The following is a 23250-nucleotide window of genomic DNA, read 5'->3' as shown; positions in this document are numbered from 1 at the left end:
CGCAGTCACTGGAACATCCCCAGCCCCAGTTCGTTCTTGCCACACGGGACACCATCAGAGCTGCAGTTCCCAGGTGAAGCCTTTCGTGTCCTTCATGGTGGTTTTCATAAATGTTCCTTTTGGTGGAGGACCATTATTTGGGATCCATTGTGACGAGGGCACCAGGCTGGAGACTGGGAAGGTGGAACTAGGGTCCTGAGCCCCAAGGCTTGCCCCGACATAGCTAGGGCATGGCAATAGATGGCGGAGTATTTCGTATGAGAAAAGTCAGCTTGTGGTGATTTGGCACAAAGGCAAATTTGCCCGCCGGTGCAAGTTCCCGTGCTTCATCCACTCTGGGTCTTTGCATCTCAGCTGGAGGGGCCTGTGGTGGCCCTTTGCAGCTCCCTGCAACCTAACATCTCCACTCTCCCTGCCTTCACTCTGCTGCTGGTGTGTCAGAACAGACTAGGAGGATGTGGCCATGCTGGCAGCTTCCACAATGCTCCTGGGCCATTCGGTCAGTTTTCCTGAGATGGGGGACCAAGGGCCACCCCTGACCTCGGGCAGGTCACTTAGCGGGCTGGCTCTTAGTCCTTCCATCTTCTCCACCACATGAAGGTCAACCATGAAAGCCATAAGAAAAGGACATGGGGCTTTTGGAGCAACAGGGACTTTTTATGAGGTCAGGCACATAGAACATGCTGGAAGAAATGTCAGCAGTGGTGGATAGGTCATCCAAAATGTTTAAGTAGCTACGGACGGTGTGGTGGTTCCCTGGCTTGGGATGAGAGAATTCAGTGACCCAGCCGCACAGATCTCCCCAGACGTGCTTCAGGTCTTCTGGGACAAAAGCTCGGTTCGTTTCCCAGCCTGGCCAGTGGGTGGGCCGCTGGGATCCATGAGCTCAGGCTGCAGACGTCTGATCAACATTGGCTCGGGCTGTCCCGTCGGCGCAGGCCTACCTAACCAGCCAGCCCACCCATCTGCCGCCATCCATCTTTCTTTAAACACTTGAGCGCTTGCTGGAGGGAACGTCTGGAATTTCCCAAGCTCTCCAGTGGACAGATCTGGGAAAGATGAGGGCTGAATCTGTCTGTGGTCAGGGGCCTGGGTAGGACAACCTCTAAAGTTCCTTCTAGGAACCTACGACTGGGTTGCTTGTTCCATGTCGATGACAGGGGGTTCCTCAGGCCAGGAAAGGTGCACAGATGAGGCCTGGCACCGTGTATGCTCGGCAGTCCCACAGCTTGTTGGTTTACCTCTTTGGCCTCGTGCCTGGCACAGATCTGGGCACGTAGTCGGGTATGCAGACTGTTACCCAAAGCCTTCCTCTTTAATTCACCTCAAGCTTCGTCTGAGTGCGTCTCATGCCACACTCTGCCCTGAACTGAGCGAGATCTGGCCTGCGTGCCTCCAATTCCTTGACACTTATTTCATGGGCCGAGTGCTCCGCACCGTCTGTTTGATGTCTGACAGGCCTTCTGAGCCTGCGCTGGAAGTCAGTGAAGCCCCTTCCCGCTCAGGAATAGGAAACCACAGCTCTGCCAAAGACAAATGGACTCCAGCCAGTTCGAGGCCATGGGGTCAAGTTCAGTTTACAATGCGATGCCCATGGGGCTGGCTGGACCCTCTGAAGCAGATCTCAGGGCTTCTGCCATGTCTCAAGCTCAAACATGCCCATTTGGGGCCAAGATGAAAAGAAGCTCACTGCTGGCCAAGATGCTCATGGGACCTCTAGTCATCCAGAGCTGCCCGAAAATTCTGTCTCAAAAGGGAGACAGCTGCAGGGAGGGGCACAATGACACTGGGTCTAATCAGCCAGTGCCAGGCCTGCCAGGGAAGTCCATGGTGTGGTGATGCCGTGGAGCACTGGGCTGGGAGTCAGCACACCCACCCAGCTGTGCGGTCTTGGGGAAGTGCCTCCCCTCTCTGGGCCTCATGATTACTCTTATTGTTCTTATCTGTCAAACGAGGGGCCCTTTCTGCTCTTGGGTTCCAGAACTCTGTAACTGGTGAGCCTCCAGTCCAATGAGGATTTAGGGCAAGGAGGAAGGCAACCTGGGTCCTTTGCTTTCTCAGCTACCACGCTGGAGGCAGAGGAATGAGGTCAGTCTCCCTAAGTCTCAATTACCTGCCTGCCTGCCCAGATTCTCCCACCTGCCAGCCCCTGATTTGGTAGGAAAGCCTCTCACTAGCTCCAAGATAAGACAAGTTGGGGCATGGGACACAAGCTTGTGCACAAGTTGTTGCCAGAACCCCTCGTTCAGAGGGGCTAACATGAGTGACTGTGGCCAAGGGGTCTCTTGGGCTGGGACAAGGGGCTTGTGCTGGCCCATCTGGGGGAGATCTCCTTTCCTTGGAGCTTCCCTGTGCAGAAAGAACATGGCAAAATACGGTCCAGGGGATGAGCATTGCTTTGGAATCATACTGATCTGGGGTCATGTCCCAGCCAGGTGACCTTGGGCAAGTCAGTTTATCCGTTTGGGGGGGGGCTCAGTTTCCTCATCTGTGAAATGGGGACAATCACATCTCATAGAACTGGCATGAGGATCAGTGACAAAGTGAGTGTGCAAAATGCCTGCCGTGCTGCAGGTTCGGGACAAAGGGTGGCTTACATTAGGATTATTATTACTGTGCGACTCCTAGAGCCTCTGTCCCTAAAATGGCCCTTCTGTGCCCACACCTGCCTTGGACTCAGCTCACTCAGTTTGGCCGTGACTTCAACAGGCTCTTCTACAAGTCAGGCTCAAAGAAGACTAATGAAACCAGAACAGAGGGGTCTGGATTCACACCCCTGCTCTCCCACTTGCTGCATGACCTTGGGCAACCACCTTCCTCTCTTTGGATCTCAACTTAGCCATTTGTCACAGAGGGCTGGGGGATGGTCCCCCTCGGCACCACCATCCCTCCCTCACCCCCGTGCTTTGGTCCAAACACTTACCGAGAGCTCTGGAAGGCCAGTTCACAGACACTCACGGTTTTCAAAATAGCAGCATTCTTTCCTAAAGTACCTTCCCACCCTAGGATGCAGCCACGGGAGGGAAGTCGTCAGCGTTCACATCTCTGGCTCCCAGATCCAGCTTCAAAAGCTAATAAGCCTGTCTGCCTGCCCCTCTCTCTGAGGTCCCCGTGGTGGGAGAAGCCAAACCCAGACAGTGGAGGCTTCTGCGGGCCTAGGAGCAAGCCAGTTCAAGGCCATGGTCTGCCTGAGGTTGCAGACCTCCTGGCAGCCTGGGTTCACCTCCTGGGTTGGTGCTGGGGCTACTTAAAGGGTTAACATAGGCCACATAAAAATAGTTTTATCGGTAAGAATAAATACATTTTTCTTTTTTAATATGGACACATTTTACAAAAGAGCCCCATAGCACTATGGGAAATTAAGATCCTTCTACAAAAAAGAAGATGTAACTCGGGTACAATAAAGCTCTAGTGTTCTAACGGATCCCGTCTGGACTGCCCTTGAGGTGTCAGGCACCCCGGAGATGGTGGCAGGGGCAGTGTTGGGGGGGTGGCCACACACCCTCCTGTGGTTTCTCTGGGTTCTCTGCACTGGTGGCCAAGGTCAGGAGGGCCCAAGGCGGTGCCGCAGGAGGGAGGCTGCAACGCCGGCCACAATGGCGGGGAGGAGGCCCAGGGTGGGCTGGGGGCGGCAGGTGCTGCTGGTGGGGCCCGGCTCTTCCCGCTGCTGAAGCCGCTCTGAGAGCTGCAAGGCTGGCCCCGCGGTCCCAGGGCTGTGTGTGGGCTGCAGGGGCGGCGGGGGCGGTGAGGCGGCCGTGCTGGAGGGAGAGAGAAAGCGGGAGAACCCCGGAACGACCACTCAGTAGCCTCGTCCTGGGCTCTGGCCTGGGGTTCAGAGGCGACTTTAGGGAATCTACTTTCTTATAAAATGGAGGAGATGGGGCTGGGCAGGGAAAGTGAGCTCCTGAAGCTGAAGGCCCCAAGCATGACCACTCGATACAGATCCCAGGGCAGGAAGAACTGAAGTGCCACAGAGGGGCTGGGTCTGGGGTCAAGCTGGGGGAGTCGGCCTCCAGGCCTGTGTGCGCAGGCGCTCTCCTGCCACTGTCCCCGCCCAGCCCGAAATAGACAGGAAATCAACCACACAGACAACCCCACCATCTCCTGCCCTCCTGATAACATCTACCAGTTACTGAGGGTCTCTCGGGCCTCAAAACCAACCTTCACAGTGGGTCTCTTCACCCCCTTTCCCTAGACGAGAGGGCCAGAGTTCAGAGAGGCTAAATGGCACTGGGTCCCAGGAGAAAGCACTGCCTGGGCAGGAGCCCGGGTCAGCCGCCCTCTACATAAGCCCAGGGAGGTTGAGGGAAAGCTGTGATCCTTCATGAACTCATAAAAATAGAATCCATTTTTGGAGGGAATGGGTGAGATTGTTGGCTCAAGAAAACCTATGAAAGGGAGAATGAAGGAGGAGAGACAGAGAAATAAGGAGATTGAGTGCAGAACGAGCCTGCTGGCTGAGGACAGCACCCAGTGACATGGGGAAGTGCAGGGTAGGACAGGGGCCAGGTAGGGTGGGTAAATGGCTCAAGCTCTGGAAAGAGAGAGATAGCACATCATCAACAAAGAGAGGGCCAGGGACAGAGGAAGAGAGAGGACAAGGGCAGACAAGGACAGAGGTATAACCCAGAGAGGCCATGGGGTAGAAGGCTCCAGGATGAAAAGAGAGTTGGAGTTCAGGGGCACTGGACCCCACCTGCTCTCGTGGAGCCCTGGGAGGGGAGGCAGATGGAGATGCGACAGAGGACCTAACAAGTCCCATCACAGCAGACGTGCAAAGGAGGGAGGGGAAACTGGGTAGGGGGCACACAGATGGGCCCCTGTCCGGGATAGGGCCAGGAAGGCCTCCTGGAAGAGGTGACACAGCAGTCAGCCTGAAGACAGTCTACCTTGCATGTGACTGAGGGTGCCCCTAGTGGCCAGAGAAGTACTTACTCCAGCCTGTGGCAGCTCTGAGCCAGCACCTAGTACACATCAACCCCTAATCCTTATGGCCACACTATAAGGCAGATCCGACTCTTATCCCCATTTTACTTAGGAAGAAACTGAGGCACCAAGAGGTTAAGTAACTTGCTCCAGGACTCACAAGGAGGCTGGGATCTGAACCAGGCACACAGAAGGTGCTTGCTAGCAGCTGAGGCAGGGGCAGGAAGCTTGCCCCTCCCTGGGTGTCTGTGGTGTGGGTAGCCTCCTCCGTGTGGGACGCGGCCCTGTTTTCCAGTGCTTACTGCCCCTCCCCAGGAGGCTGTTCACTCTCTGGGCCCTCAGATCGTCCCCCGCTCTACCTTGGCCTGCACTTCCATGTGCCAGACACAAGGTCCCAATGACCGGCCATAACCACTGTGAACTCCGTCATTATCACCACCAAGCTCCGGCCCCACAGCCATCAGGGCCAGATGCCCCTCACACAGCCTGGCTCAGCCTGGGGTCACCATGCACGCCCCTGCCTCCGAGCAGGCTGGGGCCTCTGCTCAGGAAGTAGGTGTCCAGATGCCCTCAGTCAAGAAGGTCCTCGCTCCTGGCCTGTCCCTCGTTCTCTACTCCTGGCCGTGCTCCAGCCATGAGAACCTGCCGCACCCTCACATGAAGTTCTTCTCCACCTGGCATCTACAGTGGTCATGAACTGTGCTCCTCTGTCTTTAGAAACCTCGAGAATAGCTAGGAGGAGAGGAGGGAGTGTGCCTGTGGAACAGAAGCAGGCAGACCAGGTGGCTCTGACTGCCCGCAATGACCCACAGCGCCTGGCAGAGGATGGCCCACCCTGTATCCGCCGGCAGGACACCGAGACCTCTCACACAGTTGGGGACCAGCCGACCTCACCTATCCTGCCTCCGCCAGCACGCGCCACCCTGTCCAGTCACCCTGACTGTCCTGCTGCCTTGTCCCACCCACCTATGAAGGCCTGGTTCAACGTCCCCACAAAACCTCGCGTAGGTCTCACTGTTGCGGCCGTGTCGCACACAGGTACCTATGTCTACAGAGGTGCTTGGATGGGCTCTTGCTTGGGAAGGGCCCTGAGCAGCGCCCGGCACGCTGGACACATGACACGGTTCGGCTCTTTAGCATCGTATGTTCGTGTGCGTCGGTCCCCGCGAGCAGCTTCCTCCATTTACGAAGCGCTTCCTAGGAGCCCGTAGACACTGCGATGCTGTACCCGTGTCACCTCATTATCCCCATTTCCAGGTTGACAGGACAGCCTGCAGGGGATCGGGATACGGAGGAGCGCCCGGTGGAGGGCACACAGGTCGGCGTGCTGCTTCCTGCTGAGACCTGGAAAACCCGTGTGTGGAGGCTCGCCGGGGTGGGAGGAGGGAGGGCTTGGCCCAGGGAGGGTCACGCCTGAGCCCGTGCCACTACCTGAGCCCCTTCTCTCCCTTTCTCTTCTAATGAGAAAAGCTCCACACGCTACACAAAGGGTCCACGACTGTCCCTTCCCAGGAGCTGCCCTGTGCTTTCAGCCTGAGCAGCCAGGAGGCTAGGAGACCTGGCCTCAAGAGGAGAGGCTTTGTGCCACCTGCAGTGCCCCAGCGGGGGCCCAGGCGGGCTGCAGCCAGCCCCGCCATCAGAAGGAAGATAAGTAGGAGTTAGGAAAATTATGTCTCGCAAGGCGCCCAAAGGCATTTGCTTTCACATGTTGAAAAGCAAAGATGCACACTCCCCCTTGGAGCCTGAGCGGGGGGTTTTATTGCTTGGAAGGAGTCCCAGGGAAATGGGGTGGGGGGCGGAAAGCCCCTCCAAATACCCCCACCTTCCCAGCCCACTCTGCTCACAAAGCTCAGTCTCCTAGTCCAGATCCCTCTTCCCCCCACTCCAAGATCCCAGGCCCATGCAGGGGAAAACTGTTTCATGGCAAAGGGGCCTCAAAGCCAAACCAAACACTGAGGGCTCCCAGGCTCCACAGACGGCTGGCACCAACGGGCTGAGTCTGCTCCGAGCCGACTGGGCCCCTCGCATGGGGAAGGGCCCCACTGCTTGGGTGGACTGCTGAAGCCCTGTTCAAGAATGCCATATGTCCCCGTCTGCTGTGTGACTTGGGGCAAGTCCTCTCATCTAGGTCTCAGTTTCCCTATGTGTGCAATGAAGGAGCAGGAACAGACACATGCATTTAAAAATGTTTTCTAGTAGTAGAAGCCAGAAGGGAGAGCTTAGGCAGAAGCTTGAGATGTAAAGCACAGAGGAGGGTTGCTGCTCGAGACACTGTCAGCTGTCTGCCCACGGAGGCCCCTCCAGGGGGCTTCCTGGACCCCTGCACCTAGAGGGTCTCCAAAAGCATCTGGGGCTGGGTACTGGGGGTCTTCGTAGGTGGTGGCTTTCCTCCCAATGCAAAGGGCTACTGGCTATGCCCCGGGCGACCTTCTCGGAGGCTTCCAGGGACACAGAGTAGAGAGGGGACTTGGGGTCCAGGTGACTGGTGGTCCTGCTGCCCGGGGGTACAGCCCTTGATGTGGTCCGGCTGGAGGAGACCCCGCTGTCAGTGTGGTCTTGCCTCTGCCTCTTCGAGCCAAGCGGGTCAGAGGCCGGTGGAGATCTGTGGCAACAGGTATCCCTGCAGCTCGATGTCCTGATGTCGAAGGCCTGTGCCCACCTCCATGCCTTTGGCTTCATGGCCTTCTCTGCAGGGAATGGCCTCATCCTCCCCGTGGCCCCGGCTGTCTGATTCCTTCGCAGGCACAGGAGCACTCCGGGGCTCCAGGGCTTCTTCGGCCACACCGTGTTGGGAGCTGGCTGTGACCTGAGACTTCTCCTGCCCTTGTTCCCACCTGCTCTTGTGCCTAGCAACGTGGGGCTGGGGAACCAGCATGTGCCCAGTGTGCTCCTGCTAAGCGGCAGGAGCAGCACCCACCCAGAGGCTCACTGAAGGCTTGTAGCAGAAGCTGAGCTAAGGGCCCCTGAGCAGCTCCTGCTGGGGCGGGGAGAGTGGCATCTGAGGCCAGCCCGAGAGTCCCGCCAGCAGTTCTGGAGACCACGGTCACTGAGCATCACAGGTGGCCTGGCGCCAGCTTACCACTTCATAGCATCCTGTTATTTGCTTTCTAACCCTCAAAGCAAGCCCCAGGAAGAGCTGGGCTCTGATGCCCATTCTGCCTGCATTTGTCTGTGCTGTTGTTCATGGAGATCCTGTTTCCCATTTCTCACGGGATATCTTCTAACTGTGATCTCACGGCATTCCGGCCTCACACAGAGACGCCGACCATGCAGGACCCTCTCAGGAGAAGGTCTGGTTTTGCTGGGAGAAATTGGAGCTGGGGAACCTGGGGCAGGATGGGCAGGCCAGGCGGAGGTGGGCACGGCTCTCCCAGGGGCCTAGGAGGTGGAACAGTGTCTTTTCCCCTTCGAGGGGGCCCTGGGCACTTGCTCAAACCTCAGGGAAACTAAGGCCCAGAAGAACAATGATACGTGTGTGTGTGTGTGTGTGTGTCCAGTATGGTACACTCACAAGCCCTCTGGGTTTGTCCACATTGAGGCCTACCTGTGCCTTGCTTCCAGCCATGCCCAGCACTTAGAAGGAGCTCTCTTTCCTGCACCTGCCTCCTCATGACTGTCTGTCCTGATGGCCCCGCTCTCTGTCCCCTTCTTTATCCAACCCTCTACCCTCATCGCATGCACACATAGTGCAGCTGTGGAGGGAGAGAGCAGCAGAACTGGCCTGACCTTTGGAGACGGTCAAGGCCCTACCTGCACAGAAGGAGAGACCGAGGATTGTCACGAACCCCATAACGCACACAGCCAGGGAATGAGCCCTGCCCAGCCGCCACCCTCCTGGCCCTCTGATGTGGGGGCTCACTGAGAGTTCTGTACCACCACTTCACAGCTGTCTGAGGACACATGCCTGGCCCTTTCCATGGGTCCTCCTAAATCACCCTGCCAAGGGCTGCTGCTTCTCTAAACCTCCTCCACGGTGTTTCTGTCTCAGGGAATGAGGGCTGAGGGGAGGGTCCACAAAACCTCCATGAGGCCCCTGGCAGCCAGAGAAGTCCAACCTGGACCTGGTGCCCAGGGCCCCCAGGCCTTTAAACCCAAGTGAGGGACTGCAGCCCGTGTGACTGTGCTGAGACGGGGGTGCCTTCGGGGGCTGCGGGATGTGGGGGAGGAGAGAAGGGACACAGCCAGTGTGGATGGAGGAGATGCTTGCCAGGCTACTGCGGGAGGGGCATTTGCATGGCCATGGGCAAATGTGACCTTTAGCGTCAGGCAGACCTGGGTGTGAGCTCTGACTTCACAGCCCACTCGCTGTGTGGTCTTGGACACGTTACCTGACTTCGCTGGGACTCAGTCTCCTTGTTTCACAAACAAAGCTTACTTCCCAGACTCCTGGCAGGACCCAGGGCACGAGTCTGCTGTTGGAGTTCAGCCAATGTCCCCTCGTGCCCACCCCTGGCAGAGAGAAAAGCAAGAACAAAGGGAGGAGGAGGGCCGGGCACAGCCGGCTGAGGGGTGGCATGCAGCCTGGCAAGGACAAGGCCCGCAGGAGTGGCAGCCCCAGGCCGGAGGGGAGGCCATGGCTCTGCGTCCAGGCTGTGCAAGAGGAAGCTGGCCTGGCCATGGCAGGGAGCACCAAAGAATCTCAGGCTGCTGGGGGCAGTGTGCTTGGGGAGGGGGTGGGGGGGGAAGGGTGGGAGAGGGGATGGATGTGGGGGAAGGAAAATAAGAAAACCTGGGATGGAGTTACAGCTCCAAGGATAATGATTTTGTTAGAGAGGCTACAGATGTGCCTCAGGTTCCCCCTTGGGAGAGCTGGCCTTTGTTCCCTCTCAGAGAAGTGGAAATTTGGAAACCCTGGGCAGGTGGGGTGAGTCCCCTGGGAGTGACAGAAGGGTGCCCCACCTAGGCCTCTCAAGGAGCTCAAGCCCTGTTTCCCTGAGAAGCGTCGAGAACCCAAACAGGGTGCCCATCCATGGAAACTTCCCTCTCCAACCCCACCAGAGGGAAGAAGCTGTTCAACCACAATTTACCTGTTAGGTTGGAGAAAGGGCTCCCTCTTGCCAAAGAAAAGCTATTTTCTTCTCCTGAAACCAGGCTCTGTGTTTCAGAGCTACGTGTTGTGAAAAGGAAACCGTTTGGAGCCGTTTGCCGAAATTTACCTTTCAGAAGTGGTTAGAGTCGGGGGTCCGCTGCTGGAGCGGACAGCCGGCCCCCAACACCTCATGGGCCAGGCCCACCCCAGACTGGGGGTCTTGATTGCCCCAGCAGGCTGATGAGGGCCCCGAGTCCCCCTCCTGATGGGAGCTATCCATGGGCCGCCCGTGCCTCCACCGGCCCCGCTCCTCCTGGCAGGCGGCAGGCCCTGCCCCGCACTGAGGAAGAGGCCCTCTGACAGCTGCCCGCCTGTGCTCCTGGGTCGCAGGGGGCGGCCCACGCGGGGCATGTGAGCCAAATATGTCACAGCTAATAGAGCTACAGCGGTTCCTCTGTCCCTGGCAGAGCGGGGGTGGGGGGCAGGCAGGCTGGCCGGGGCGCCGCACATTTCCCAGTAACCCAAGTCAGATGCTCTGAAACCAAAGCCCAAAGGAGCAGTGGGCTCCACAACTAGTTGCTGGAAGTCTTTGTAGAATAGCACACCTCTCAGACTTTAGAAGAACGGACTGGACTGTATCATCCTTTTGTCATAGACTCAGACACCTGGCTGCAGGAGGACCATGAAGTTGACAAGGCTGGAGGCAGTCCCTGATGGCTTGTGAGACCCTGGACAGATCCCTTTTCCCCCAGCCTGTAAATGCAGAACTAGGTCCACGTTCCCCAAAGCTGTGGAGAAGTCTCCCGAGTGCAACTTTAGCCCGAGGGCAGACACAGCACCCAGCTCCCCAGGCCCCTGTGGTGCAGGGTCAGATCAGGAGGGCCACGGGGGCCTGGACATATGTTTGTTTGCACGTACCCCAGATGACTCTTTCTGGGGGTGCAGGGGAAATCCCAGATGATGGTCTTTAGGGCTCAGGGGAGACTCCGAGTCTCCAAGGGCCCACTGCTGGGACACGAGGGCCAGGGTTGACCACCTCAGTGGATAGGACTCTGACCTCCACTGACAGTCACTCCCTGGGGCATCTCAGGCGTTCTGGTGACACTGTTCACCACACACAGAGACTCCCACCCCAACGCGGAAGCTAGGGAGACTGTTTTGAGCCTGCAGGCAAAAGTTGGGAGATGGCATCCTGGTTTTCATCAGGAGCTACGATGACAGACAGGCTGGGAGGGTGGCACAGGGGCAGCAGGGGCACGCAGGCAGGGGACAGACAGGTACTACTAGCACAGTAGGATGATCTCTGCACCTGCCCATGCTCACTGCCGTGCACCAGGAATGCCATCCTCTCCCGAGATGGAGCCCACAGCCATAAGGGCAGTGGTCAGCCCCTGTCATCTCTTTCTTGCAGAGTGGGACCCTCTGCTCCCTCCCTGACCGGGTGTTGGCCACTCAGACCTTCCGGGGACAGGGAGCTCACAACCTTTCCATGGAGCCAGGCTGCGTTGTTCTCTCCTACTGTCACTGTCTGGGGACAAACATAGCCTGTTTTGCACCCCAGCTGCATCCAGGAAGCTAAAGGCAAAGCAGACTTTTGGTCAATGCACCTTAGGTTTCTGTTTCCTTATCTTTAAAATGGAAAAAAGTGTACTTGCTCTCATTCTGAGACTAAAAATGAAAAATCAGATGTAAGCATGCTCTGTAAGCCCTGACGGATGAACAGTAGGAGGCTTTGTGAATAGGGGTGGGGGAGTGTCAAGCTCTCCCCAGAAGTTTCCACTCAAGTGCCCACCTGGCCCACTTTCTCTGAGGAGCACCCAGGGAGGAGAGGGGCTGTGGCCCTGGGGCAGGGGTGTGTGTGTGTGAGGCCGGCAGGAGAGGTGGCCAGCCCCGGACGGCCCGCCCCGTCCCTGCTCACCTGTCCTCGAGGCGAACCCACAGGTCATTGAACTGCCGTGGCCTCTGCTGCTTGTTCTGCCTCTTGTGCCACTTCTTCTGTCGCCCAAACTCCTCCAGCTGGCTGAGGCTGTCGGGGAGCAGGAGGTGTGGGGACAGGGCTGGGTCCTCCTCCTCAGGCGGGACGGTGGGGGTTGCTGAGGGTGCTGCGGGGACGGCAGCGGCAGGGGTGGCTGGGGCCGGACTCGCCGAGGTCCTCTCCGGTGGGGGCTCAGGGCTCCCGGCGGCGGGGCTGGAAACGGGCAAGAGCACGTGAGGTGCACGTGTGGGACTGTGTCACTCATGCGCAACAGGGAATGGCACCCAGTGGGAAGGCTGTCACCACAGGAGAAGAAGCTGGGTGCCCCTGCTGCACCCAGCGAGAGTAACTGGTGTTGGGAGATGGAGCTCTGACTCCTTTCATTGAGGGACTCCAGGCGCCGGGCACTCTTTTAGGGATTGGGCAAGAAAAGTCCAGACTGGGTTCCTGTCCATTCTGAGCTCGCACTTCGAAGCGGAAGTTGGACAGTGAGGACAGCAGATGGTGAGAGCCCCTGAGGGGGACAGGAGAGGGAGCATGGAGGTGGAGGGCGCTTGGCATGCAGCGGGGTCTGGCCACTGCCCGGTGATGTTTGAGCCCAGACTCTTGGGAGGGGAGGGGGCGAGCCATGGGCAGGTCTCTGGAGGGCATATCTGACCTTCGTCAGGGTATTTCATTCCACAAACTCTGGCTGAGTATCTTGGGGCAAGTGACTAACTGCACTGTGCCTTGTTCTCCTGCTCTGCAAAACGGGGAGGCCACAGCCCACGCTTCTGCGGGGCATCATGCGAATTTCATAAGTGAACCCGGGCAAAGCCCTTAGAACAGTGACTGGCTCGTAGTTAACAGCTGAAATGCTTTAGTAATGAACGTGAGTCGTTAAGTATTATTAAATATTAACATGGTTGCTTGTGTCATTCATCCAGCCCCCATCCGTGCATTCATCATCTACTTCCTGAACACCTTTCCGGGGAGGCAGGACAGCGTTCAGCAAGGTAGAGCTCCAGCTAGAGGTACACAGACGCGGGTTCACATCCCGCTCTGCAGCTTACAGGTTGTGTGGCCAAGGAGCAGCAGGGAGCCGCGAGATGGGAGTAGTCCTATTCCCACTTACTTCCTAAGCTTGTCGCGTGGATGAATGAGCTGAGGTCCTAACACAGTGCCTGACCCATAACAAGCATTTCTTTAAACCTGGCCTGCAGGCAAAGGGACTTGGCTGTGGTGGGCACTGAAACGCTGATTAGGCGTGTGGTCGTGGAATTCACATTCCATACAGCGCTACATACACAGGTCTCAGCCCGGGAACATCGTCTGCTCCTCTCCCTTTTATTCTTTCCTCTCTGGGGCCCAAATGGACTTCCTCTGGAAGACATCAGGCCCTGGCAGAAGGCTGGACGTGGCGTGGGGAACTATAAAGTTCCAGTGACACCCAAAGTGGCACACAGCCTGTCCTCCTCCTCCAGTCCTGCATGCACGATGGGGTGAAGGGCTTCTCCCTCCTTGAAGGAGAGAAGGCCATCGGCTCAGCCTGTCCGTCCCCAGCCCCCACGTCAAGCCCAGATTCCCAGGGTTCAGGAGATGCTGCAGCTGCTAGGGAGATAATTCAAAACAGGCGGACAAAAAGATGGATCCAGGAAGCACCTGTGGCCGATGATGGCTTTTATTGTTGGGGCCTCCTCAGCATCCTGGCCCCTCGCCCCACCCGCAGGATTTCAGCGTGTGCTGGAGGCTCAGCCTGAGAGCTCTCGGAGCAGGGCCGGGCAGGGGGGCGGGAGAGGCGGGGGGCCTTCCTCTAATGCCTGGGCTCTGAGATGAATAGGAGCAGAGGCAGCCTCCCCGGCCTGTCTGCCCACCCTGCCTGGCCTGGACAGACACAATGAGCCTCGGACGAAGTCCTTGGGGCTGTGAAGGGGAGTGTGCGGAATGCCTTGTCCCCGAGGCTGCCTTGGGTCCCTCGCTCCTCGAGCACACCCCTGCGCTGGCCCAGGGCAGACTGCCTTGTGCTGCACTCAAATGTTCAGGAAGAACAGTGTCATGAGCTTGACTCAGATGATCAGAAGAGGAAGGAGTCCAATACGAGGGACTTTTTAAGATCCTCTAGAAGTGCCATGGAGACAGCGGTGAGCATTGGCCCAGAGCTAGGAGACCAGAGGCTCAAAGCTCTGGTGGGCTAGGGGTCCAAGCCTCATTTCTGCACAGCAAGGAGCAAAGCCTCAGTCATTCCTGAGCACCCCTGCCCCCAAGCCCACCTCCAGTCCCCAGAGAGGGGTTAGGAGTTTAGGGAGGGTCTAGAGTCAGACTGCCATTACCATGAGCTGTGTATCCCTCTGCAAGTGACTTCACCTCTCTGGGCCTCCAGTTCCTCACTTTCAAGGTGGGGATACTCTAGTTCCTAACTCATTGAGCTTTCGAGAGGATTGAATGAGCTAGAAACGCTGAGAGCCTGGTGTACAGTGAACCATCAATAAATTTTGGCTATGATTGTTCAAGCTTCTTTCTGACTCTGGCTCATGTCACATCAGAGACAGGGGCTGAAACTGCACTGTGGTCGCCTTTGTTGTCTAGTGAGGAAGTTTCTGGCAATAAGGTTGGGGTACAGGCTGCAGGGAATCCCTAAGTTTGAGGATGCTGTCATTGCCTCCCCCAGAGCTGCCCAGTGTGGGCCGACACAAGTGGGCCCAGGGGACCCTCAACCTAGGGTAGGGACAGGAACCCCTCAGATGCCCAGTGATGGCTATTTGAGTGGAGAAGGTATGTCCTGATGGGAAAGTCACGGGTAGGGGGCACAGCCAAGAGGTCAGAGGAAGGTGAGGAACAGGTGTGGGTGGGGCTGGGCATCCCCCGGTTCTTGAGGCAGCACCCCAGGTGTCCTGCAGAGTCCCCCCCCCACCCCAACCCAACCAGGCTCTAAATCTTGAGCATCTCTCAGGATCTAACGTTCCTCCCATTCCCACTGCCCTGTCCCCCAACCTCACCTCCCAGGCTGCCAAGATAGCATGACAGCTTCCTTCCCAGTCCCCTCACCTCCAGCCCAGCCCCTGCACTCCTGGCTGCCCGGTCACAGTGGGTCCCTACGAGGCTTCTTCACAACTTGCCCCGCAAGCCGAGCAGGAGGACAGGGTGCAGCCCAGCCATGCTCCATAGGCTCCGGCGGACTTCGTGGTGGTGGCAGCAGGCCTGCCAGGCCCGTACCCCCCAGATGCCTGAGTTTCTCACCTGTGGATGGTCTGCCCTGCCGGTGTGTGCTCCACCTCCAGCCCTGCCTGCCGAAGGACGTCGATGACTGTGTTGTTTCCCAGGAAATGACCTAGAACACAAGAGACAGAGTGGACTCAGCCACATGCCAAGTCACCAGCGACTGGGGACCCCTCAGGCCGGGGACCCCTCAGGCCAGGGACCTCCTATACCCAAGATGGTACAGTGTGTCTGGATGTTGTCCCGGTGCCACCTTGGCATGGGTCCAAATCCTGGCTCTGCAGGCCCCAGTCCTCAGGCCCCAGTTTCCGTGGGCTCCCCTCTGTAAAGGGAATGATGGTAGCATTCCCTGCTGGGCTAATGGGAGGACTGCTGGAACAGTGGTTGGCGTTGTGGCAAAGGTCACAAGTGTTTCAAGTGGCCTTGCTGTGCCTCGTACCCTGAGGCTGACCCCAGACTCAGATGGTAATGACCTGCAACACAGTCTCCGTCCACAGGACCCATGCGCCAGCTGTGGCTGCCACACAGTTTTATACCAGAAAAGTAAAGTGAATTCAGCCCATGTAAGACAAGCAACAGAAATGAGCAGCCGAAAGGGGTCATGCAAGGCCCAGCTTGGAGAAAACCTCCTCCAAGAAGCCCTCCAGCCCTCAACAGGTCTGTGGCTCATCTTTGTGAGTTCCACCAGCAGTTTGAGGGCCCATTCCTTAGCACGGGAGTGGGTTCTCTGTGTTCATGTCTGTGTCCCCACAAGGCTCCACAGGGCAGAGACCTTCGTGGATTCATTCGTTCACCTTCTATCCAGCCTCTGCGAAGCACACATTACAATCCAGGCCCCAAGTGGCCCCAGAAAACTCGCCAGGTGTCAGATTCTGGGGAAGGAGAGAGCAACGCATGGTTGCAACGGCTGCAGGTCCAGCAGACTGCAGCGGGGGCACAGAAGGGGTCTAAAGCCGGAGCCGAACACTGTCGAGGTGGCTCCTGCTGGGGGGTGCTGGCATCCTCACCCCAACCCATTAAGCATTCATTCAACAAATGTTTATGGTGCACTTGCTCTGAGGCCAGCCCTGTTGCTGGTGGCTCAGAATGCAGAGAGCCACAGCCCCAGATGAGCCCAGAAAATGGTCTCCTTCAGCAGGACGCAGGCATGAAGTCTGGCAACAGCCAAGGCTCTCCCAGGCTCCGGTGAGGAAGGGTCCTCAGAAGGCTAAGTGATGGCAGTCAGCACCCTGGCCAGCCCCTCGTCCTTCCTGGGCCTCGATCTCCCCACCTGTTAGATGTGGGCAGAGTGGTAGTGACCCCTAGTCGCTTCCTAGCCCGTGTGCCTGCCCTGCGGCCCCACTCCCATGGGCAGCACGTTCCCCTCAGCTCCCCATTCAGCCCAGAATCTGGGGCGAAATCCCTGTGTCATTAGTCTAATCGCCTGTGACAGGTGGTGACAGGTGGGAAGCTGGAAGGTCAGCACGCTGACAGCCCCGGGGAGGTCTGAAGAGAGCAGACAGTGGACAAGCTGGGTGGGACTGGAGAGACTCCGGCACAGAGGGGGTTAGGCGGGGACTGCAGAGCGGTGGACGGAGGGTGGAGCCTACCCCCTCCGCTGCCCCCCTGCACACCTCTGGGCCGGCTTCTGCTCTCTTGCGCTGGCCCACTCCTGTCCCTGAAGTCCACCTTGGGATCACTGCGAGAGACCACTGGTCTGGGAATGAGAGAGCTGGCGTCTAGTCCAGGACCCGCCTCACCTGCTCTGAGACCTCAGGCAAATCCATTATGCTCAAATGCTCTTAATGTCTCTGTACAAGGGAGGGATCCATGGGCTCCCCGGCTCTCAGACTCTCTGGGGAAAGCTTCTGTTTGACCCCGGAGAACCCGACCAAAATGGATTCCCCCTCCCTCCCTTTCTTTACTGATTCAGTTCATTAATCTGACACGCACTGAGCGAGTGGATCTTGAGTGCTAGCCAGTGGTGAAGAGACGGGGGCCTGTTCCAGGCACTTGGTCTCAGAATCAAGGTCTTTTGATCGGGGCTAAGTACTATGCTGACGGAAGCACAACCTCAAGTCAAGGAAGACTTCCTGGAGGAGGCAGTGATAGCTGAAGGGTGGGATAAGAATTAGCCAGGTGAGGAAGAGAGTTGGGCATGGGGTTGGGGGGGGGTGTTCCAGGCAGGGGAAACAGCATGTGGAAGGCTAGGGGATAACTGAGGCTCATTCGAGAAGCCGAGTGCAGAAGACACGCAGACAACACAGGCATGAGCAGGCCCTCCCAGGACCCTGGGCTTCACCCAGTCCTGTTAAGGACAGAGACCCAGTCTCCTGCCATGGCTATGCGTCTCCTGAGCCAAGTGGCTTCCTTGCCCCCAGCCCGTTTTCCTGAGTGTCAAACGGGCATGCATCCCTTCGGGGGCTGGTGAGGTCCCGATGAGGCAGGAGGAGTGACCGTTCTTTGAAGAAGCCCAGCGTACACTCTTGAGTGATGAGCTAAGCTAGTCCTTGGGGGGACCACAGAGTTGTGCCCACTTGCCTGGTCCCTGAGTGTGACGGAGCTGGAAGGGAGCCTGGGCTTGTGGCCTTTGGCAAACGGGTTGCAGGAGCTCCCTGCCAGCAGTTCTTGGAATTTACTCCTGGCAGCAAAGGCCATCCCTTCCATGCCTCCATGGAGACCCTTTAAAGGCGAGGGCCTCCAGGCCCAGCAGTGGTCCGCGCAGAGGATTTCGAGAGCGACCAGGGAGAGCAGGCCGCCTCCAGCTGCATAGGAGCCGTGGTGAATATTTACCAAGCTGTGTGACCCGCTCTGAGAGGAACATTCCTAATGCTGGGGGAGGTGGTGCTCAGAAGGGCTCAAGCCGTACAGAGCTCCAGCTGGATCCCGAGCGCTGCCCGACAGCGTTTCGGGGTCCAGTCAGTGCCCCATCCATGTCCTCAGCCTCAGCAGCTCCAGACCCTGACTGAACAGAAGACTCCAGATACTTTGAGAAACTAGTTGGAAGTCATCAGCAATGATTTCTGCAAATCCCATCTTTACTTCTCTAAGCCACGTCCGCCTTCACTTCCTTCCCTGCAAGGCAGAGAGACCAGAGTCTCCCGTTGCCCGCCCCCTACAAGAGGCAGCTCCTGTACAGCTCCAAGGGGCGCCCTTCCTGTGAACCCCTGCCCCAGGATAACACACACCAGCCACCCATTCCTGCGCCTGTGCGCCCAGTGCAGCCCCAGCCCTTCCCTCTCTGGGCTTGGCTTCAGAGGACCCCACGACATGGTGCTGTCCTGCTTTTCTTTGTAGCCCTCTCACTGCCCCGCATCCCCCTTCCCCTGTCCAGTAAATGTGGGGGCCCCAAGAATCATGTCCATAGCCTTCTGCTCCCCCACAATCTGTGGACAAATCATCCACATGATGGTTTCAATCACCACGCAGTGTGGACCACTCTGGAACTACTGTCCTCGCCCAGACCTGTCTGTCCGGCAGCCTACCGGATGTCTGTACCTAACAGCCTCCAGAGCCTACAAAACCCAGCTCACCCTCCCCTCCTGGGATGTGTCTCAACTGATCTCTGTTATCCAACTCAGATGGGCTCTGGCTTGACTTTTCCTCGCCCTCCTCATCCAATGAGTGACCAGAGGCCCTCTGATTTCTCTCTCCTATTCATGCTTGACCAGCTCAGGTCCCCATCAGCTTCTGCCTGAGTCACTGCAGACATGGCCTTCCTTGCTCTCTCTCTGCAGCTGGAATGATCTTCCCACCCACACCACCCCCAGAGATGCCCCTGTCAGAATGCGTTCTCAACAAGCCATTTGAGGGGAGACTGAGTTTTTCGAGGGCATGAGCCACTTCTGATTCATCCTTGGCCTCAGGGCTAAGCCCAAGTCTGGCATACAGTGATGGCTTCATGAATGTTTGTTGAATGAATGAATGACAAAACCCGCTACTCCACATCCTTGCCCTGATCTCACCCTATCCCCAGGAGACCTGAGCTCACAGATCCCCTTCCCTTGTAGCCCCCGCCCCGCCTCTTGGTGATGCTCCCGCAGATTCCACCAATCCCAGGAGCTCGCACCAGCCTGAGTCAGGGCTTGGTGCATGCTGTCCCCGGAGGCTGGCAGACAGGGCCTAGGCTTGCCTCCAAGGTCACAAATCCTGAAAACATCACCACGCCCATCCTGAAACCTGCAGGGAAGGTGTGGAAAGTTTCCAAAGGGGCCCCAATGTTGGGGCTTAGCCTGCGGGCTTGCCCAGGCTCCTGGGGTCTCCTGGCCACTGCTCGGCTGCTCCTTCCAGCACTGACAGCTGTTTCCTGGCCAGCTCTCTGCAGGAAGGTCGGTTCCATTTCATCTGCAGAGGCTACATGGACGAGGAGAGGAGGGAAGGGAGGCAGGACAGTGAGGGGTGGGGCACGCAGAGCGACAGAGACAGAGACTAGGGGAGAGGAGACAACAGAGGGGCTGAGAGAGAAGAGACACTCCCAGGAGTGTCTCCCGGGAGAGGGAGAGAGTGCCAGGACACAAGGAAACAGAGAGAAGACAGACAGATGAGAGGGGGAGAGAGGGGCTGGGAGACAGGCTGTAAGAGACTTAGAGACAGTGGGAGGGAGAGAGAGAAAAGGAGAGACACTGAAATGGAAAGCAAGAGATAGAAAAAGACAAAAACAGGGCAGAGATATAAAGAGACAGAGATAGAGAGGAAAAGAGAGAAGAGAAAAAGAACCCAGAAATGAAAACACAGGGAACGGCGGTGGAGAGACTCATCTACTGAGGATATCACAGAAAGCTTCCTGGAGGAGGGACCCCTGTAGCCAGGAGGAGACGTACATGGTTGTGGGGCAGAAGGATTATAGGTCTTACAAATGGTGGGGCTCATTTGGTGATTGTCTCCTGGACCCCACAAGTCAGAGTACCACTTAGAGGACATTCATATAGAAACAGGGAAGGCGGGGGTGCCTGGGTGGCTCAGTGGGTTAAGCCTCTGCCTTTGGGTCAGGTCATTGTCTCAGGATTCTGGGATCGAGCCCCACATCGGGCTCTCTGCTCAGTGGGGAGCCTGATTCCTCCTCTCTCTCTGCCTGCCTCTCTGCCTACTTGTGATCTCTCTCTCTTTCTGTCAAATAAATAAATAAATAAAATCTTAAAAAAAAAGAAAGAAAGAAAGAAACAGGGAAGGCGTCCTGCTCCCAGTGGGCACAGCCCCATCATGTTTTAGTGCGGATTAAAGACGCCCCTTCTTCCAGGTATAAGCAGGCCTGTGCCAGGGCACCAGACTCAGTAAACGGAGCGGAGGCTGGATCTAGCCTCTACCCCTCAGCTGGCTCTAGCCTGGTAGCCTCCTGACATGGGAAGGCAGGGTACAGCAGAGCAAAGAACCCTGTTGTGGGGTTAGGACAGAAAACCTGGCTCCACAGCTAATGAGCTGCGTGACCTCAGGCAGTTTCCTTCCCCTCTCTGTGCCTCCGTTGTCTTCCATGGTCTCCTGGGTCTTCCCAGTTCTAGGAGTCCATCACTGGATAACCGAAGCACAAACTCCTACTCGGTGAGTCTCCTGGGTGCTTCTCGAACATCATTTCATTTCAGCCTTGTGGCAACATTTTGAGGTACCCCACCACTTACAGACATGGAAACTAGAGCTCAGAGAGAGGAAAGGACTTGCCCTAGATCACACAACTGGTAAAATGCCAAGCTCTGACTTTTATCCAGCCATGTCCTAGTTTGCTGCACGTTCTAGTACATTTGCTCTGAGGTCTTAGCATCTGCGAAGGATTCCGAGTTCGCATTTGGGGGGCCGGGAACTGTCAGCAATGTGTGTCCTTTCAGAGTTCACCAGATCGGAGAGAAAAGTGTGTGAGTGCTCAGCAAGAAGAACGGGCCAATTAACAGGGTAATTTCAAGATAGTGTTGGGGGGGCCGTGCAGAGGGGGAGAACCAGATGTTCCCACAATGGCTCCAAAGTAACACAGGCTCCCCTCGGCCAGCACACATGTTTTCTCTCCAGTGAGCAAGCTGGGTTTCCAGTTTTCTCCTCCTGGAAGAGGGATCCCAAGCTCATATTTATGTTCTGTCTGAAATTAATGCAAGGGAAACTTTCAAATGCTAATCCAACTGCCAGGATTAGCCAGCCGGATGCCAAGTGACAGAGGTGTTTGTTTTCCCGAGGAAGTGTGACAGAAGGGCTGGATGGAGGGACCTGGGGATGGACGGACAACTGGGGGTATCATGGGGCTTCTGATCTTCCAAGGAAGGTCAGCCTGGGAAACTGGCAGAATTGGGTTTCCTTTCTCCTCCTGCGCCAGCCAGGGCAGGGTGGGGGTGTTTTTTAGCTCAGGAAGGACTGAGAGGATGTGTCCCCTGCACCCAGTCTTGTCTCGGAGCTGAGACACATGGTCCCCACCCCAGAGGAGATCGCAGTCCGGGGCGGGGCCTGGGGGACAGGCATGCACAGCCTTATGTGGCAGGGAGAGCCCTGCAGTGAGGGATCCCCGCCAGGGGCTATGGGGCTGAAGGAAGGGCCTTCATGACAGGACTTAGCACTTCCGTGGGTACAAACGGAAGAAAAGCATGGTTGTGCAGCCCACCACCCAGGGTTCCAGGTTGTTGGAATATGAAGTGAAAGGGGAGGTGGGGCACGGTGAGGGTCAGGAAAGTGGGGCAAACTATGGGATTCTGGATCATGGCAGCACAAGACTAAGGGGCCAGGTTTCAGCGGGTACCAAAAAACACTCTCTCAGACAACCGTCTGGCTCTGTGAGGGAGTGAGGGCCCCCTCCCTGGAGGTATGTCAGTAGAGAGTCACTGAGTGCTTGTCAGACCTGCTCAGAGGGGGTTCAGACACCCTCCGGGGAGCTGGGCATATCCAGGTGGAACCCGATTCCGCCCCCTTTATCATCTGCTCTTCTCTGGAAGCTGCCAGAACCCAGGACAATCAGAAACAAAGAGCCCTGAGCCTTCAGCCGGTCAGCTTAGCTCTGCTGTTAAATAATGGGAGGATGGATACAAATACCAAGAAAAACAACCCCACCTCCCATCTCTCCAGAACTCAGGCAGAACTGGACACTTTGATTTATCATGTCACTTGACCTCACTGCGATGTTTCTGAGGCCAGCAGAACTTGCCCAGCGTCACACCGAGAGGAGGCGGCAGAACTGGGGCGGGCCTGAGCCCGCTCATGGCTCGGAGTGTGCCTGTTTAAAGGGCACTTCTGGGGGCAGCTGTTCCCTGGGCACCACGTAGCCTCCCTCTAGGGCTGGAGCTGCTTCTGGGCCTCTGACACTTGTCTGACAGTCGTCGGCTTGGGGTCCCATTCACGACCTCCCCCAGTTGTGTCTGTCCTTGCAGAAGCATGCCCCCCATCCCCCACCAGGCCCATCCCTCCACACCAATATTCTTGATTCTTCTAAAATCCCCAGGGTTTGTTTGAGCTTTTTCATTCTCTTTGGAGCATGTCGTCTTTCAATTAATTTAGACGTGAGGAAGTCTCCTCCATGCACCCCACCCTATCCGTGAGGGCATAAGTGCTGGAGGTTTTTACCCTGAGGTCCTTTCAGGGACCTCCTACATGTCAGGCACGTGCTAGGCCCTGGGGGGTCCTGAGATGGGTCAGACAAGGTGGCCTTTCCTCCTGGGGTCTGACACCACTCTAGACCCAAGCAAACACTGTGCAGAGCGGTTTGAGGTCACGGTGAGACCCTGGGGGAGAGCCCCAGAGACAGAGCCTGTGAGAGGTTCTGTGGCTGCAGGGGGTGGTGCCCAGTCTGGGACTCATTGTGGCCAAGGTAGCAGCCGGGACCCAGGAGGGCTCCCTGATGGCCAACCTGCTCCTGAGCCTCACCGTTGATTGGAGCTGAGCCGGCTCTTGGGGTCGCTGCGCAGTGTTCATCTGAGTCCTTGGAGGATGGAGATGGCTGCCTCCTCTGCCCCTCTGCCTCCTCCTTCTCCCTGGATGGCCCTGCTCTCTCCTGGGTCAGGGGAGTCCTGTCCTTGGGGGACTATGGGCTCTGAGGGGCCAGGACTCACAAGCATTAATAACACCGAGGGCTCCCATTTACCCAGAGACGGCACTGCCCCAGGCACCGAGCAGTCCAAGGACCAGCCCCCTGACTCTCAGGCTCATTTTCAGGAGGAGAAATCTGATGTCAGGAAGTGAAGCA

At 57.2% G+C, this 23250-nt stretch overlaps 1 protein-coding gene across 1 annotated transcript in view; it reads right to left on the bottom strand.

The window, feature by feature from the left end:
• Positions 1-1222: 1222 nt before the first annotated feature.
• Positions 1223-23250, bottom strand: part of TRABD2B (TraB domain containing 2B) — a 202143-nt gene continuing 180115 nt past the window's right edge. The window contains exons 5-7 of the mRNA XM_032846633.1: positions 15147-15237; positions 11874-12143; positions 1223-3758 (exon numbers count right to left, since the gene is read on the bottom strand). Of these exons, the coding sequence (XP_032702524.1) occupies positions 3545-3758; positions 11874-12143; positions 15147-15237 (575 nt within the window). The 3' untranslated portion in view covers positions 1223-3544. The remainder of the gene's footprint in view (positions 3759-11873; positions 12144-15146; positions 15238-23250) is intronic.

This window comes from Lontra canadensis, unplaced genomic scaffold (assembly GCF_010015895.1).
Source record: "Lontra canadensis isolate GAN:19392208 unplaced genomic scaffold, GSC_riverotter_1.0 scaffold179, whole genome shotgun sequence".
NCBI classification, from domain to species: domain Eukaryota; kingdom Metazoa; phylum Chordata; class Mammalia; order Carnivora; family Mustelidae; genus Lontra; species Lontra canadensis.
This window is presented reverse-complemented; position numbering and strand designations above follow the sequence as displayed.